Source organism: Vanderwaltozyma polyspora, genomic scaffold (genome assembly GCF_000150035.1).
Source record: "Vanderwaltozyma polyspora DSM 70294 KpolScaffold1043 genomic scaffold, whole genome shotgun sequence".
NCBI lineage: Eukaryota > Fungi > Ascomycota > Saccharomycetes > Saccharomycetales > Saccharomycetaceae > Vanderwaltozyma > Vanderwaltozyma polyspora.
Genome location: NW_001834675.1, coordinates 76412 through 91267, shown reverse-complemented (window position 1 = coordinate 91267; position 14856 = coordinate 76412). Strand labels below are relative to the sequence as shown.

Below are 14856 nucleotides of genomic sequence, written 5' to 3'. Positions count from 1 at the left end.
CTTTTAATAGTGTACGCATCGCTTTCAATGATATACCCATCGGTGTTGCTCGGATACCATATAGTGCTCACAGGGACGCAACAGACCACTAGGGAATTCCTGAAACACGTAGGTCATAAAACTCCAGTCTTTACTAGAGTCACTTCATACACAGATAATATATTTGAAAAATCTTCATTCTGGAAGAACATGTACACGTTAATGCTACAGCCAAGAGGAATCTCACTGGTCAGCGCAAGAAGAAAACAACAAGGAAACACATGGAGATACATTGATATAAACCAGCAACAAGAATAGTTCCATATCCGACCCATCTTTCAAGTTCAATGCTGTGTTTGTCTCCTACAACACACAGTGACAGTATTTTTTGCAGACTTCCAATTCTAAAATTTCAAAAACACATATCAACACAGCATTAAAAAGGTATCAAATGGAACTACCAATAGGCAACCAATGTACCAGCGACCAAATACAAAGAGCCATTGTCATTGTCATTGTCATTGTCATTGTCATTACCATTGGCATTATCAGTGCCATTGCATTCAACCAGTCGTTATCCTCTCCGCTTTACCCGGACTTCCGCTCTTAACTATGGAAGTATCGCCAAGGAGAGAGAAATCCCGAATTTCGAATTTCGAAAGATTTTAAATCAGAAGGCTCTCAGATATAACAAACATCACCATCACCATAAGGTTTAGCATTAGGTTTAGGTTTATCTTTAGTTTTAACGTTATTGTTGGTCAAAGGAGAAGGTTATTGGTTTCTATATATACAAGGAAACACACACAGTTTGATTTGTCATTCTTTTTTGTTATTTGCTTTGTTATTTTTGTAACATATCGAGATTTAAGTTTTTATCTGGATTTGTTATTTTATTACCTCACAGGAAAAGAAATTGCTTAAGAAGTTTTTTTCTTTTGGTGTTAGAAATCGTATATTTATTTGTATTGGGATTGGAGAATAGTACCAACCAAGACGTTTTGGTGTTGTAGTTATTATACGTTATGAGATTGTTTGAGAATAGTTATGATTTTGAGTACCCTTGGGCTCATGTTACTGCTGCGAACTGGAAGAAGTATCCAAACGAGATCTCGACTCATGTAGTTGCAGTTGACGTTTTGAGAAGGGAGTTGAAGGATGATGGGAAGTTGTTGGTCACTGAAAGACTGATTACTTGTAAACAGGGTGTCCCTAGATGGATCATGATGATGTTGGGTGGTAGCAATGTTAGTTATATTCGTGAAGTTTCAAGTGTTGATATTGAAGCGAAAAAATTGACTATGAGGAGTTGTAATTTGACTTACTCTAACTTGTTAAAGGTTTATGAGACTGTCAACTACGAGCCTCATCCAAATGATCCTGAGAATAAGACTTTGTTCACCCAGGAGGCCCAGATTACGGCTTATGGTGCCATTACAAGAATTTGCAATAAACTTGAGGAATGGTCCGTACAAAGATTCCATGATAATGCGTTAAAGGGTAAGATGGGGTTCGATTCAGTGTTGGTTAAATTCGAACAACACTGGGAACAAAGAGAAAAATACGTCGATGAAATCGGTACTACTATCAGAAATAAAGTTAACGAAACTGTCGAAGACATAAAAATTACTGCGGAAGATTTGTTAAAGGAAACTGAAAGAAAGAAATCCATATTGTACCAACACCGTGAGCTTCTAAGAGACGCTTTCGAGGATAACAGAGTTTAATCCTCTGTTGTTTCTTTAACCTATCATTCTTCAAGTCGAAATTGCATTGTCATGATTTATGTCCATTTCCTTTTTTTTTTATTTTCATTTTGTATTGTCCAATTTTCCATCTTTCATTTTGTTCATCAGGTCCACCCTGGAATACAATTGTCATTTGCAAATATCAAATATTCTTAACCTTTCGAATACAGTCCACTTGCGACATGTTTTCTATTACAACATACTTATTACACCATCATGTTTTTATTAGTTTTTTTTTTTCCCTCTTCACATTTCCATTTTCACTGGAAAGTCTAAAAGTACCTCTTTCTGTACATACAAACAAGCTACTTTCAAGGCTCTGAACTAGTCATTTACATAGAGTACATAGCAACCAACTACCTAACTGGTTACCCATTAGAAATATAACGTAAATATTTTACATTTTAAATACATTTGAAGTTCTTCTATTTATTACTCAACTGTCTTCTTTATTACCGTACAATTTTTCAATATCAAATATATCGATGGCGATGGCCTGCCTTCTAATATATTGAGATTGAAAAAAAAAATATAATCTTGCAACTTTTATCAGGACAACTAGAAACTTTTATCAGGGTTATAAGGATTCCTTAGGGTCGATTGAGGTGTCATTTGAAAGCAGGAAACTGTAGGATATAAAATGTCTAGTATAGGTTCTCAAGTTCGTAAAGCTTCTCCCTCTGTGGACCCAATTGTTACCGATTACGCTGTTGGTTATTTCAACCATTTATCAAATGTCATCCATGATGCTGTTCAAAGTAAACAGGTTGATTTAGAACATGAGATTCAGTTTGTCACCGATCTGTTGGTTAATGCAGGTGCCATCAAGGATAAGATTGATGCTGTTTCCAAGGAGTTATTGAATAATTTGTCTTTGGAATTGAAAGAAAACCAGGCTAAATTGGAATTAACTGGTGATACTTCCAAGAGATTGTTAGATATTAATGTGTTACAAAGTCATAACAGTAAGGCCAATATCAACGCCTCTTTGAGTATGTTAGGTGTTAATGGTGATATTGAACATGCCGGTAGAAATATGGAGACTAGAGTTGATTTGAAGAAATTAGCTAAAGCAGAACAAAAGATTGCTAAGAAAGTTGCTAAAAGAAATAACAAGTTTGTTAAATATGAAGCCTCTAAGCTTATCGATGAAAGAAAAGAAAGCGATTACGACTCTTTCTTCTTGGAAATCAATCCATTGGACTTTGGTTCAGGTGCTGGTAAATCAAAAGATATTAAACTTGATACTTTTGATCTTTACGTTGGTGATGGTCAAAGAATCTTATCTGACGCTCAACTAACTTTAAGTTTCGGTCGTAGATATGGTTTGGTTGGTCAGAACGGTATTGGTAAATCTACCCTATTGAGAGCTTTGTCCAGAAGAGAATTGAATGTCCCAAAACATATTTCTATCTTACATGTTGAACAAGAATTGAGAGGTGATGAAACAAAGGCCTTGCAAAGTGTCTTGGATGCTGATGTTTGGAGAAAACAATTGTTAACTGAAGAAGTAAAGATTAATGAAAGAATCCAAGAAATCGAAAAGTTAAGTGACGAGTTTGATGAAGAAAGTTTGGAAACTAGAAAGTTAGAAAATGAACGTGAAGATTTGGAAAAACATTTAGAACAAATTTCAGAAAAATTAGTTGACATGGAATCCGATAAAGCTGAAGCAAGAGCAGCTTCTATCTTATTCGGTTTAGGTTTCAGTGCAGAGGCACAACAACAACCAACTAATTCTTTCTCCGGTGGTTGGAGAATGAGATTGTCATTAGCCAGAGCTTTATTCTGTCAACCAGATTTACTATTATTAGATGAACCAACCAATATGTTGGATGTTCCTTCTATCGCCTACTTATCAGAATATTTAAAGACATACCCATCAACCGTATTGACAGTTTCGCATGACCGTGCATTCTTGAATGAAGTTGCTACCGATATTATTTATCAACATAACGAAAGATTAGATTACTACAGAGGTCAAGACTTTGATTCATTCTACGCTACAAAAGAAGAACGTAGAAAGAATGCTCAAAGAGAATACGAAAACCAAATGGCATACAGAAAGCATTTACAAGAATTTATTGATAAATACAGATATAATGCTGCCAAATCTCAAGAAGCTCAATCGAGAATTAAGAAGTTGGAAAAACTACCTGTATTGGAGCCACCTGAAGAAGAAAGAAGTATTAGTTTCAAATTTCCAGAATGTGAGAAATTATCTCCACCTATCATCCAATTACAAGATGTTAGTTTCGGTTACAATGAAAAGAATTTACTTCTTGCGGACGTTAATTTAGATGTTCAAATGGATTCTAGAATTGCTCTTGTTGGTGCTAACGGTTGTGGTAAGACTACATTATTAAAGGTTATGATGGAGCAATTGAGACCATTAAAAGGTTATGTTTCACAAAACGGTAGATTGCGTATTGGTTACTTTACACAACACCATGTTGACTCTCTAGACTTAACCAAATCAGCTGTAGACTGGATGTCCACTGCATATCCTGGTAAGACTGACGAAGAATATAGACGTCATTTAGGTGCTTTCGGTATCACTGGTTCTTTAAGTTTACAAAAGATGCAATTATTATCTGGTGGTCAAAAATCTCGTGTTGCCTTTGCTGCATTGTGTTTGAACAATCCTCATATCTTAATTTTAGATGAACCTTCTAACCATTTGGATACTTCTGGTATTGATGCATTAGTTGACGCTATGAAAAAATTCACTGGTGGTATCTTGATGGTTTCGCATGATATTTCTGTTATCAGTAATGTTTGTAATGAAATTTGGGTGTCTGAAAATGGTACCGTCAAGAGATTCGACGGTACTATCTACGATTACAGAGATTATATCTTATCATCAGCAGATTCTTCAGGTGTTGTTAAAAGACATTAGATAAAATTAAATAATATTGAAATTAATTAGATAATACACATATAATTGCTTTTACTGGTAGCATGAAATCTTGGTCAAAAAGTTCTAAGTTGATCTTCAATTAATAGTGTTAATGGTATTTTATTCTATATATGCTATATAATGGATATTATTTTAATAATAATTCGGCTTTACGTTTGCTTGTGACTGGGTCAAGCACAGATTTCAATTGTACCTCAACTTTATCAAAGACATGAATTTCTCTTTGTTTACCGGTATCGATTTGGGTAAAAGTTAATTTAAAGTCAACTTCATCAAAGTTCGCAGAACTGGTATCTTTTGTTAAGTTCTCCAATCTTATTAAACCTTCAACACCGAATTTAGGAACGATGACAACAATACCATTGTTTAGAACTTTAATAACGTAACCAGTTTCAACCGATTCGTTATTTCTCATGACTTGGCCAACATAGTATTCAATACTAGCTCTACCTGCAAATTGAGCATTTCTGTGTCTTCTATTAATATTTTTACAAATCATCTCCATCTTGTTCTTATCTCTGTGGGATAAATCTAAAGGTTCATAACCAATAGCACCTGCCAACTGCCTGTGTGCAACAACATCACAGTAACGTCTAATTGGAGAGGTAAAATGTGTATAAATATCCACTGCTAAACCATAATGACGGAAATCAGAATATGAGTAAGCACCTGAATAGAAATATTGAGCAGCCATCATACAACGGGTAGACATGATACGTACCAAAGTATTGAAATAAGGATCTTTTTTATCAACACAACGGTCTAAGGAATCTGCCAAAGCTTTTGATGATTCCAATGAAATAGAAAGACCTTTTCTCTTTTGTAACATTTCGTTTAATATTTCGAAATTAGTTGATGGTGGAGCAGCATGTCTTCTTAACATTGCAGTTTGTGGGAAAGAATCATAAATTTTCCTTGCGACAGAAATGTTAGCTAGTAACATAAATTCTTCAACCAGCGAATTAGTTGCTAATAATTTTTTTATTTCAACTTCACCTGGATCAGAAGTTTCACTGTCCATATGAACTTTAACTTCTGGAGAAGCTAAGTTTAAAGCACCAGCGTCCAATCTCTTTTGTTTCAATTTGATAGATAAATCTAACAAAGCTCTCATACCTAATGTCAATTCATCAGTTTGGTTTTTGTCATCGATTCTAAGTTGAGCTTGTTCATAAGAAAATGCTTCTCTTGATCTGATAACGGATTTCGAAAAATCGACCTTCACAATATCAGCATTTTCATCCAATTCCCATATCACGGAAAATGCAAATCTATCAACATATGGTTTCAATGAACATAAATCAGTACCAAGTAGCATTGGTAACATATCAATACGTTTGTCCACCAAATATACAGAAGTACCTCTAGATGCACCTTCTGCATCTAACGGAGTTCCAGCTTTTACAAAATGAGTAACATCTGCGATATGGACACCAACTTCGAAGTGGCCATTTGGTAATTTTTTAGCATGTAAAGCATCATCAATATCAACACAACCTGGTGGATCGATACTACAAATTAATTTATCTCTTAGGTCGACTCTTTTTTGTAATAATGGATCCTTTGCAATAGCATCTTGAGATTTTAAGTCAACTGGAGCCTTCCAATCATGACCTTCCTCTGGTAAACATTCCAAAACCTTTTTGGAAAATGGTCTATATTCTACATCATGTTCTAACAAAAGAGCTTCAGTTTCAGCTTGGGCTTCTTCAACACCACCTAAATTTCTAACGAAATGACCTAATGGGAACTTATGATTTGAAGGCCACGAATCGATGGAAACAACGATTCTTTTACTTAATAATTCAGTGGCCCTTCTAGTACGTATTCTAATTTTAGGTAAGCATTTGTCCATTAAAATAACAAAAACATTTTGGGTTCCACCAGTTTGGGTATCTACAGAATTTGGAGCAATTTGACCAACATACTGTCTCCAAGATCTTCTTGGTATAGCGACAACTCTTGCAGTAGGTTGAACCTTGTTTGATTTTTGAGCGGTTATCGCATTTTCAGCCAATAATCTTCTTTGGGAATCTGCTATTAGATTAGCATCGACTTCATTGTCATTTTCTGGGTTATCATTAACATCATAATGTTCAGCGTCTAGTGCTACAGTTGAAGGAGCCTTCCATTGAGATTCTGGTAGTAGTTCTACAATGACTTGATCACCATTAAAAGCTCTATTTAAATTCTTTTGACCAACGACAAGAACAGGTCTGGAAAAGGAAGGTATATTTACAGAACCTTCCAGAAAATTATACTCTGAAATTTGTATATTACCTTGGAATAACGAACCATTTTTCAAACCACCCATAATTCTTGAAGTTGGATAAAATTCAGGATAACTAAATTCGTTAATAGATTCTGCGTCTTTATTATATTGAGAAGAATCCAAATTTGGCATTGATTCCTTTACCTCGTCAGAATTTGGTAATAATTCTACATATTCGTACAATGATTTAGTAATAAATTTTTCATCAGAAGCTGAAATTCTATTCAATCTATCATTTGAAACCAAAATAATTTTAATCTCTGATTTTGCTAAATGATCTAAATACCATTCACAAGTTTTCCTTATAGCTCTATCATTTCTATCATTGATTGATTCATCCTTCAATCTTTCTACAAAAGTAGCTTCGCTGAATTCGTTGTGGAAAACAATGAATCTCTTTTTACCATCACTATCTCTACATAAATTTCTCAATCTTGTGTAGACAGGATAAGATTTATTTCTGACTTCATCCAGGACAATTTGAGGAACAATGACGTCGAAAAAACAATTTGGGTTTTCCAATAAGTCAATAGCTTGAAGAACAATATTGGTGTCCAATACGGTATAATGTTTACCAATATTTTTTAAATCTTGAGGAGATTCAGATAGTACGAACTTTGGCAATTCATTTTTAGCATCAGGAACCACGATAGTAGGACATATGGAACAACTTCTAGATAAACATGGGATATCGTTTCTCAAGTAATGTTCTCTTACAATTTTAGTAGCACCACCATTACGAGATCTAACAAAAACTTTTTGAGTAACAGTTAACCCTTCAGATAGCCTTTTTCTACCACCTGAGACAGCACTTACAGACATTTCGAGACAAAATATGTGTAAAACCTTGCTGATTTCAAACTAATAGTAAATATCAATAATTAATTGATGTGTTTGACTACTTTGAGGACAACCAAACCGATTAGAACAGTCTATATTTCAATAATACTTCATCATGAATCTTTTATATATTCTACAGATGAAGTTAATTCGAAACTTGTTGTGCTTACAAATTTTTCGATATCTTGCGATGAGGTAATGTTTTACGAAGAATAGCTTGTAGCTTTGACTTGATAGTGTGCCAGAAAAGGAAGGTGATGGATTGTTAGCACTCTTGGGGAGGGGATAAGTAGGTTTGAACTTACTACAATATTAAATAAAACTATCAACACTGTTTGGTTCACTATCAAAAAGACGTTTATATAGGTACCATGGAATACTGATAAAACAGATACACTGTGTGTCACTTATCTATATACAAATAAATATTGACATGTTGATAGCGCCATCGAATAGTTCTGTAAAAGGTGCATACATTTTCTCTTTTTAGACCCTGTGAGTATCAAAACCCAAACCACTGATCTATGCTCTAATGTACTACATATCTGAATTCAAGTCACCTACCCACCTAAAGATATGGTCCATCGTATACATAATATATCATCATCATGAATAGAGACACAAACACATACACACACTCTTACCCGGCCTTTCCTCCATAAACCACGTGATATCCATCCTCCTCGTTTCTCTTGCCCCTTCCTTCCACCCCCTTCCAGCTTAAGAAAGTAAATTATATAAAGTTTAAAGGTATTAAAGCTAAGAACAATTAGGATACATCTAATGCAAACAAAGGACCAATTGTTCTGGTTATAACAACATTGGGATACATCTATCTGGTTCATTGAAACTGTTCGTTATTGGAAGTATTGGATTTGGGTTTATTTAAAAGAAGCTGAACTCTTGATCTTTGCCGGAGATATTATATTATATTATACTGCTGAGTGAAATAAGATTTATAATATTATAGAACATAATACAATATACAGTATACAATAAAAAGCATTTTACATTCTTTAGAAATTGTGTTTACATAAATTGGTTGATAATTGATTAAAAATGAGTGCAACTGGTAATATTATCGTCGTCTCTAATAGACTTCCAGTTACTATTAATAAGAACAAGCAAACCGGGGAATATGATTATACTATGTCTTCAGGTGGCTTGGTTACTGCTTTACAAGGTTTGAAGAAAGCTTCTACTTTCCAATGGTATGGTTGGCCAGGTTTGGAGATTCCTGATGATGAGAAGGAAAAAGTTAAAAAGGATCTGTTAGAGAAATTCAATGCTGTTCCTATTTTCATGAGTGATGAAATTGCCGATTTACATTACAACGGGTTCTCGAATTCTATTTTATGGCCATTGTTTCATTATCACCCTGGTGAAATTAACTTTGATGAAAATGCTTGGTTGGCTTATAATGAAGCCAATATGACTTTTGCCAATGAAATTGCCAAGAATATGAAATCTAATGATTTAATTTGGGTCCATGATTACCATTTGATGTTGTTACCAGAAATGTTGAGAAATCACATCAACAAGAATAAGAATACCTTGCAAAATATTAAACTAGGTTGGTTTTTACATACTCCTTTCCCTTCAAGTGAAATTTATAGAATTTTACCAGTTAGACAAGAAATCCTGAAAGGTGTTTTGTCTTGTGATCTGTTAGGTTTCCATACTTATGATTATGCTAGACATTTCTTATCATCTGTTCAAAGAGTCTTGAATGTTAATACTTTACCAAATGGTGTCGAATATCAAGGAAGGTTCGTCAACGTCAGTGCCTTCCCAATTGGTATCGATGTCGACACTTTCACTGATGGTTTAAAACAATCTTCTGTAATTAAAAGAATTCAAGAATTGAAGGAAACTTTTAAAGGTTGTAAAATTATTGTCGGTGTGGATCGTCTAGATTACATTAAAGGTGTTCCACAAAAGTTACATGCAATCGAAGTGTTTTTAAATGAACATCCGGAATGGATCGGCAAAGTCGTGTTAGTTCAAGTTGCTGTCCCAAGTCGTGGTGATGTTGAAGAATATCAATATCTGAGATCCACTGTAAATGAATTGGTTGGTAGAATCAACGGTCAATTCGGTACCGTTGAATTCGTCCCTATTCATTTCATGCACAAGAGTATCCCATTTAATGAATTGATCTCATTATACGCTGTAAGTGATATCTGTCTAGTTTCTTCTACCAGAGATGGTATGAATTTGGTCTCTTATGAATACATCGCTTGTCAGGAAGAAAAGAAAGGTCAATTGATCTTGAGTGAATTTACAGGTGCCGCTCAATCATTAAACGGTGCTATCATTGTTAACCCATGGAACACAGATGAATTGTCAGATGCCTTAAATGAAGCATTAACTTTGCCAGAGGAAAAGAAAGAAGCAAACTGGGAAAAATTATACAAGTATATCTCCAAGTATACCTCTGCCTTCTGGGGTGAAACTTTTGTTCACGAATTATACAATACAACATCAACAAATATTAAGCACCCTAGCAATCATTCCTCAAACTTATCTTCACGTTAACACAATTAGGAAGTAAAATGAAATCAACAACAATACAAAAAAATAAACAAAGACGATCACATTGCAACCACCACTGGTTCCACCATCCTCGATTCATTTGTAGTGTCTCTATTTAAATTATACTTTCTTCCTAATATTATTATTTTTATTCGTTTACCCTTTTATATATAGTATATAAAATTAGTTATATAAATATTTTTACATAGATTGTAATGCACCTGATGTCAAATACAACAATTACAATACTAAAACCAATACCACATAATCCATAACCAACAAGCAATAGCCCTGGTTGTATCAATTGATCTCATCAACTCATCATAAAAGAACCTTACTTTATATGTAACTTCACCTATATAAATGTTGAAATTGGTATATTTTACACTATAAGAAATAATGAAAAATTGTTACAATTAAAAGATGATGATCTTATAAGAAGTTAAAAGTGTTATAAGTTGGTTTAAATAGTTCATTGTTCTTGGTTCAAGATAGCAATTACAGATTGCTAACTCACTTTCGTTGTTTTTGTTTTTGTTTTTGTTTTTAGTTTAATTTAGTTATTGAATAAGACAAGAAAGACGTTGAAGGAGTTGGTTTCCCTGTATATTAGAAATTTTAACATGGGTCAATTATTATCACATCCATTGACTGAGAAGAGTATTGAGTATAATGATTACAAACAGTTTGCTAATTTTGTTGATTCAGATCGGAAGCTCATAACTCCAAGATTTTTCAATTGTGTTGGCTCAATGCAAGGCTATAGATTAACACAAGAGGATGCACATTTAATATTGAATGAGAATGGCAGTTCAGATAAAGTTAGGGTTAGATTCTATAATCCTTTTGAGAATAGAGTGGAATACTTGAAACTTACGATGTTTGGGGTATTTGATGGCCATGGTGGTAGTGAATGTTCGCTATATTTAAGTGGTCAACATCCACATTACCATCATCGTAATAATAATAATAGTAGTAGCAATGAAAGTAACTCCTCATCTGCAAAGGATGCTCATATGAGTGGTAAGCATTCTAGTCATTCTTACCATCAGGGGATTGCTAAATGGATTGTATATTGTTTCGAAAATCATGAGTATGGTGCTTATGATGTTTCCGTTGAGCATGTGGCATTTAAACGAAAGTTTAGAACTATTGAAGGTTTGATTTCTCAGATTATAAAAGATGCATTTATATTACAAGACCAAGAGCTGTATTCATATTTTGCCAAAAGTTCATGCGGTTCTACAGCTGTAGTTGCAATTATCATAAACGACAAAAATCTCTATGTTGCCAACACCGGTGATTCCAGATCCATTCTGTGCTCCAAGTCGGAAGGAATCAAAACAATGTCCTTTGATCATAAACCTCAACATATAGGTGAATTACTTCGTATTAATGATGGAGGTGGGACAGTCTCGTTGGGTAGAGTGGGGGGTGTATTAGCTTTAAGCAGGGCGTTTAGTGATTTCCAATTCAAAAGAAATGTTCAATATAATACAAATTCAAAAAAATCTCATTTATCTTCACCACATGAGCACACAAATAAAAACCTTAAAAACACAGGAATACCACCACAAGAAGCTCAAGTCACTGTTGAACCAGATGTTTTAATGCATAAATTAAGTTATTCTAGAGATGAATTTTTAGTCCTTGCTTGTGATGGTATATGGGACGTATACAGCAATAAACAGTTATCACAATTTATTAAATATTATCTAACATTGGGAATGAAACTAGATACAATAATGACAAAATTACTAGATCATGGTATTGCTCAAGCAAACAGCGATACAGGTGTCGGTTTTGATAATATGACAGCAATCATTATAGCGCTAAATAAACCTGGGGAGTCTCTAGCAGAATGGTATACAAGAATGAAATCAAGATTAGAACGTGAAAAGGGCCTACATTGAATTTAAAATCAACAGTTATTTGTAATTTTCCCACATATCCCCTCCTCTCATGGTCAATGATTTCGATCATCATCACCTCTTATTACCAAAATCAAACAAATTAAGAAGGCATATAATCAATAATGACGTTCATTTAATTACATTTACTAGACACATAGATTTACACAGTATATAAGTCCTTGTATATGACATAGTTTCTCAAAATGCATACCATCCATAGTTCTATCGTTCTATCATTGAAGCACATCTTGAAGTATTTATTTCATTACGGGTCTAAGCAAGAGCCCATATTGAAAAATGTCAACAACTAAATACCAAACTAGTAGCATATAAAGATATAACTCGATTGATATATAGATAAGGCTAGGTATCCAAAGGTTGACTATAGTTGATTGTCTGTTGTAGTCGGGGTGGTTTTACTCATTGTTTGTTATTTTGCATAAAATCTGTTGGTATGTCTGAGGTTGAACAAGAAGCTGATCTACAGCATTCTAATGAAAGTGAACAAAATGGCAATACTATATATAGTCATCCATCTGAGCTAGCTAAAGAATATACGTTGGATATCCCTCGAGTTCCAAGTATTGAATTTCCATTACACGTTTCTTCCAGTCCCTCTAGTATTAATAAAGCTATAAATATGGTTGGTGGTATTGATAAAGTTAGACAAGTATTAGGTGAACATGGTAGTTCTCAAAAACAATTGGAAATGTATCTCAATGAAGGACATGACAATGATGGGTCAGACACCTTTTTCAATGAACACTCTATTGTTGGGAAGGAAGTCCCATTTAGGGATGAATCTATTGTTTTAAAAATTACAGTACCCAAGGGTACCATGGCCAAATATAACGGTAATGTTAGAGAGGCACTAGCTATGCTAAAGCCAAAACAAAGTGCAATTGTCCCGGTTGTCATTATCAATAGTACTATCAAGTTCAGGGAGATGTCTGATTTCCAAATAAGGTTGGATAACGTACCATCTGCCAATGAATTTAAGGATTCATTTGGGTCCCTTGATTGGAAGAATTTTAAAAACTTTGTAAATTCAGTTCCTGATAATGATCCAAGACCATTCGAGAATATTAATAATATCAGATTAGATAGAAGTTCCCCATTCCCAAATACAGATTATCAATTACCTCCTCCTCCAAGATTTTCGATGGTCAGTTATCCATTTCTTTATAAATACAAGACTAATCCATTTGCAACAAAAAAATCAGATGGGGCAAGTGAAGTTAAAGGCTCATATATTAAGAACTATCAATTACTTGTGCATGACTTGAATGAATCTGTCGTGATTCCAGTGCAAGCAGATTCACAGCTTATGGTAGATTATAATGAAGCTGTTAAAACAGGAATTTATCCTGGAACTAAGAAAGAGTCGAAATTCTATGAATCGTTGGAGGAATGTCTGTCAATTATAAATAAGTTGTTTGAAAAAAGACCAATATGGGTTAAGAGACACATCGATGGTATTGTTCCTAAGCATGTTCATCATACATTAAAAGTAGCGCTAGCTTTGGTGTCATATAGATTTACAATGGGACCTTGGAGAAATACATATATCAAGTTTGGTATTGATCCTAGATCATCTTCTGAATATGCCAAATACCAAACTGAGTATTTCAAAATTGAAAGAAAGTTACTAAGATCTCCAAACATTGCTAAAAATGTGCCTAAACCGCCAGCATCTGTGTTTGAATCCGATGTACCTGAAGGTATAGATACAAGATTCAAATTTAATGGTAAACAGATTCCATGGTACTTGATGTTACAGATAGATTTATTGTTTGATGAACCAAATATTGCAGAAGTATATTCGAAAGTTGAATATTTGGATAAAGCAAATGAGCTCACCGGTTGGTTTAAGGAACTAGATTTAGCCAAAATTAGACGTATTGTTAAATATGAATTGGGTTGTATGGTTCAAGGCAATTATGAATTTAACGTTTACAAGTTAAAATATTTCAAGACCATGCTATATGCTAAGGAATCCATGATGAATAATGCCAAGGACAATGATGAGAGTACTACCAGTAGTATAAACGGTAGTGAAATGAGTACAGATACCACAAGTACAAATACTACAGAAGATGCATCGAATGGTAATGCTGGTGAAGTAGATTCAGATAATGACATTACCACAGGTGAAGCTGATGAACAGGTGCTTGAAAATGAAGAAGCAGAAAATGATCCGAATGTCAGTGTGAATCCAGCAGAAGACGATTATATGATGGATGAAGATGAAGATGAAGATAATGAGGGAGACTTTGATACTAAGACTGCATCATTTCAAGATATAATTGGTCGTATAAGGAACATGAACCCAGAAACAGCAGACCGTCTAAGCAAAGAGTTGGAAGGTTTTATTAACGAAGCAAATTTGTAATAGTAATTGTAGTAATAATAATGTAAGTGATATATAATCGTAATAACATGGATCAGTTATACAAGAGCCAAAAGAAGCATACCATCATGGTAAGTTAGGTATCTGGATATGAAGGGGCATTCCCTGCGACAAGCACAAGTTATCAATGATTAATTATCCAAAATGTAATTAGATATTCAAAGAGTTGAAACAGCAAAAAAAAAAGTTGTGGAGCAGACGATTGAATATATTAATAAATAAATAAATAGATAAATAAA

The 14856-nt window shown here is 34.1% G+C and overlaps 7 protein-coding genes across 7 annotated transcripts in view; 6 read left to right on the top strand and 1 right to left on the bottom strand.

The window, feature by feature from the left end:
• The window catches only part of ERF2, a gene marked incomplete at both ends in the record, with an annotated part of 745 nt that extends 448 nt beyond the window's left edge, over positions 1-297 (top strand). The window contains one exon of the mRNA XM_001645663.1: positions 1-297. Within this exon, the coding sequence (XP_001645713.1) occupies positions 1-297 (297 nt within the window).
• A 707-nt stretch (positions 298-1004) lies between these two features.
• On the top strand, positions 1005-1706 carry UPS3 (Ups3p; the record flags this gene model as incomplete). The annotated part of the gene is made up of 1 exon (XM_001645662.1): positions 1005-1706. One exon carries the CDS (start codon positions 1005-1007, stop codon positions 1704-1706), a length of 702 nt encoding a protein of 233 aa, XP_001645712.1.
• Positions 1707-2367: 661 nt separating this feature from the next.
• On the top strand, positions 2368-4626 carry GCN20 (putative AAA family ATPase GCN20; the record flags this gene model as incomplete). Its single annotated transcript, XM_001645661.1, has 1 exon — positions 2368-4626. The coding sequence occupies one exon, from the start codon at positions 2368-2370 to the stop codon at positions 4624-4626; it is 2259 nt and encodes a 752-aa protein (XP_001645711.1).
• Positions 4627-4774: 148 nt separating this feature from the next.
• DIS3 (exosome catalytic subunit DIS3) lies at positions 4775-7741 on the bottom strand (the record flags this gene model as incomplete). Its single annotated transcript, XM_001645660.1, has 1 exon — positions 4775-7741. The coding sequence occupies one exon, from the start codon at positions 7739-7741 to the stop codon at positions 4775-4777; it is 2967 nt and encodes a 988-aa protein (XP_001645710.1).
• Positions 7742-8818: 1077 nt separating this feature from the next.
• TPS1 (alpha,alpha-trehalose-phosphate synthase (UDP-forming) TPS1) lies at positions 8819-10297 on the top strand (the record flags this gene model as incomplete). The annotated part of the gene is made up of 1 exon (XM_001645659.1): positions 8819-10297. The coding sequence occupies one exon, from the start codon at positions 8819-8821 to the stop codon at positions 10295-10297; it is 1479 nt and encodes a 492-aa protein (XP_001645709.1).
• Positions 10298-10917: 620 nt separating this feature from the next.
• PTC4 (type 2C protein phosphatase PTC4) lies at positions 10918-12207 on the top strand (the record flags this gene model as incomplete). The annotated part of the gene is made up of 1 exon (XM_001645658.1): positions 10918-12207. The coding sequence occupies one exon, from the start codon at positions 10918-10920 to the stop codon at positions 12205-12207; it is 1290 nt and encodes a 429-aa protein (XP_001645708.1).
• A 454-nt stretch (positions 12208-12661) lies between these two features.
• On the top strand, positions 12662-14599 carry TFC1 (transcription factor TFIIIC subunit TFC1; the record flags this gene model as incomplete). The annotated part of the gene is made up of 1 exon (XM_001645657.1): positions 12662-14599. One exon carries the CDS (start codon positions 12662-12664, stop codon positions 14597-14599), a length of 1938 nt encoding a protein of 645 aa, XP_001645707.1.
• Between the last annotated feature and the right edge of the window lie 257 nt (positions 14600-14856).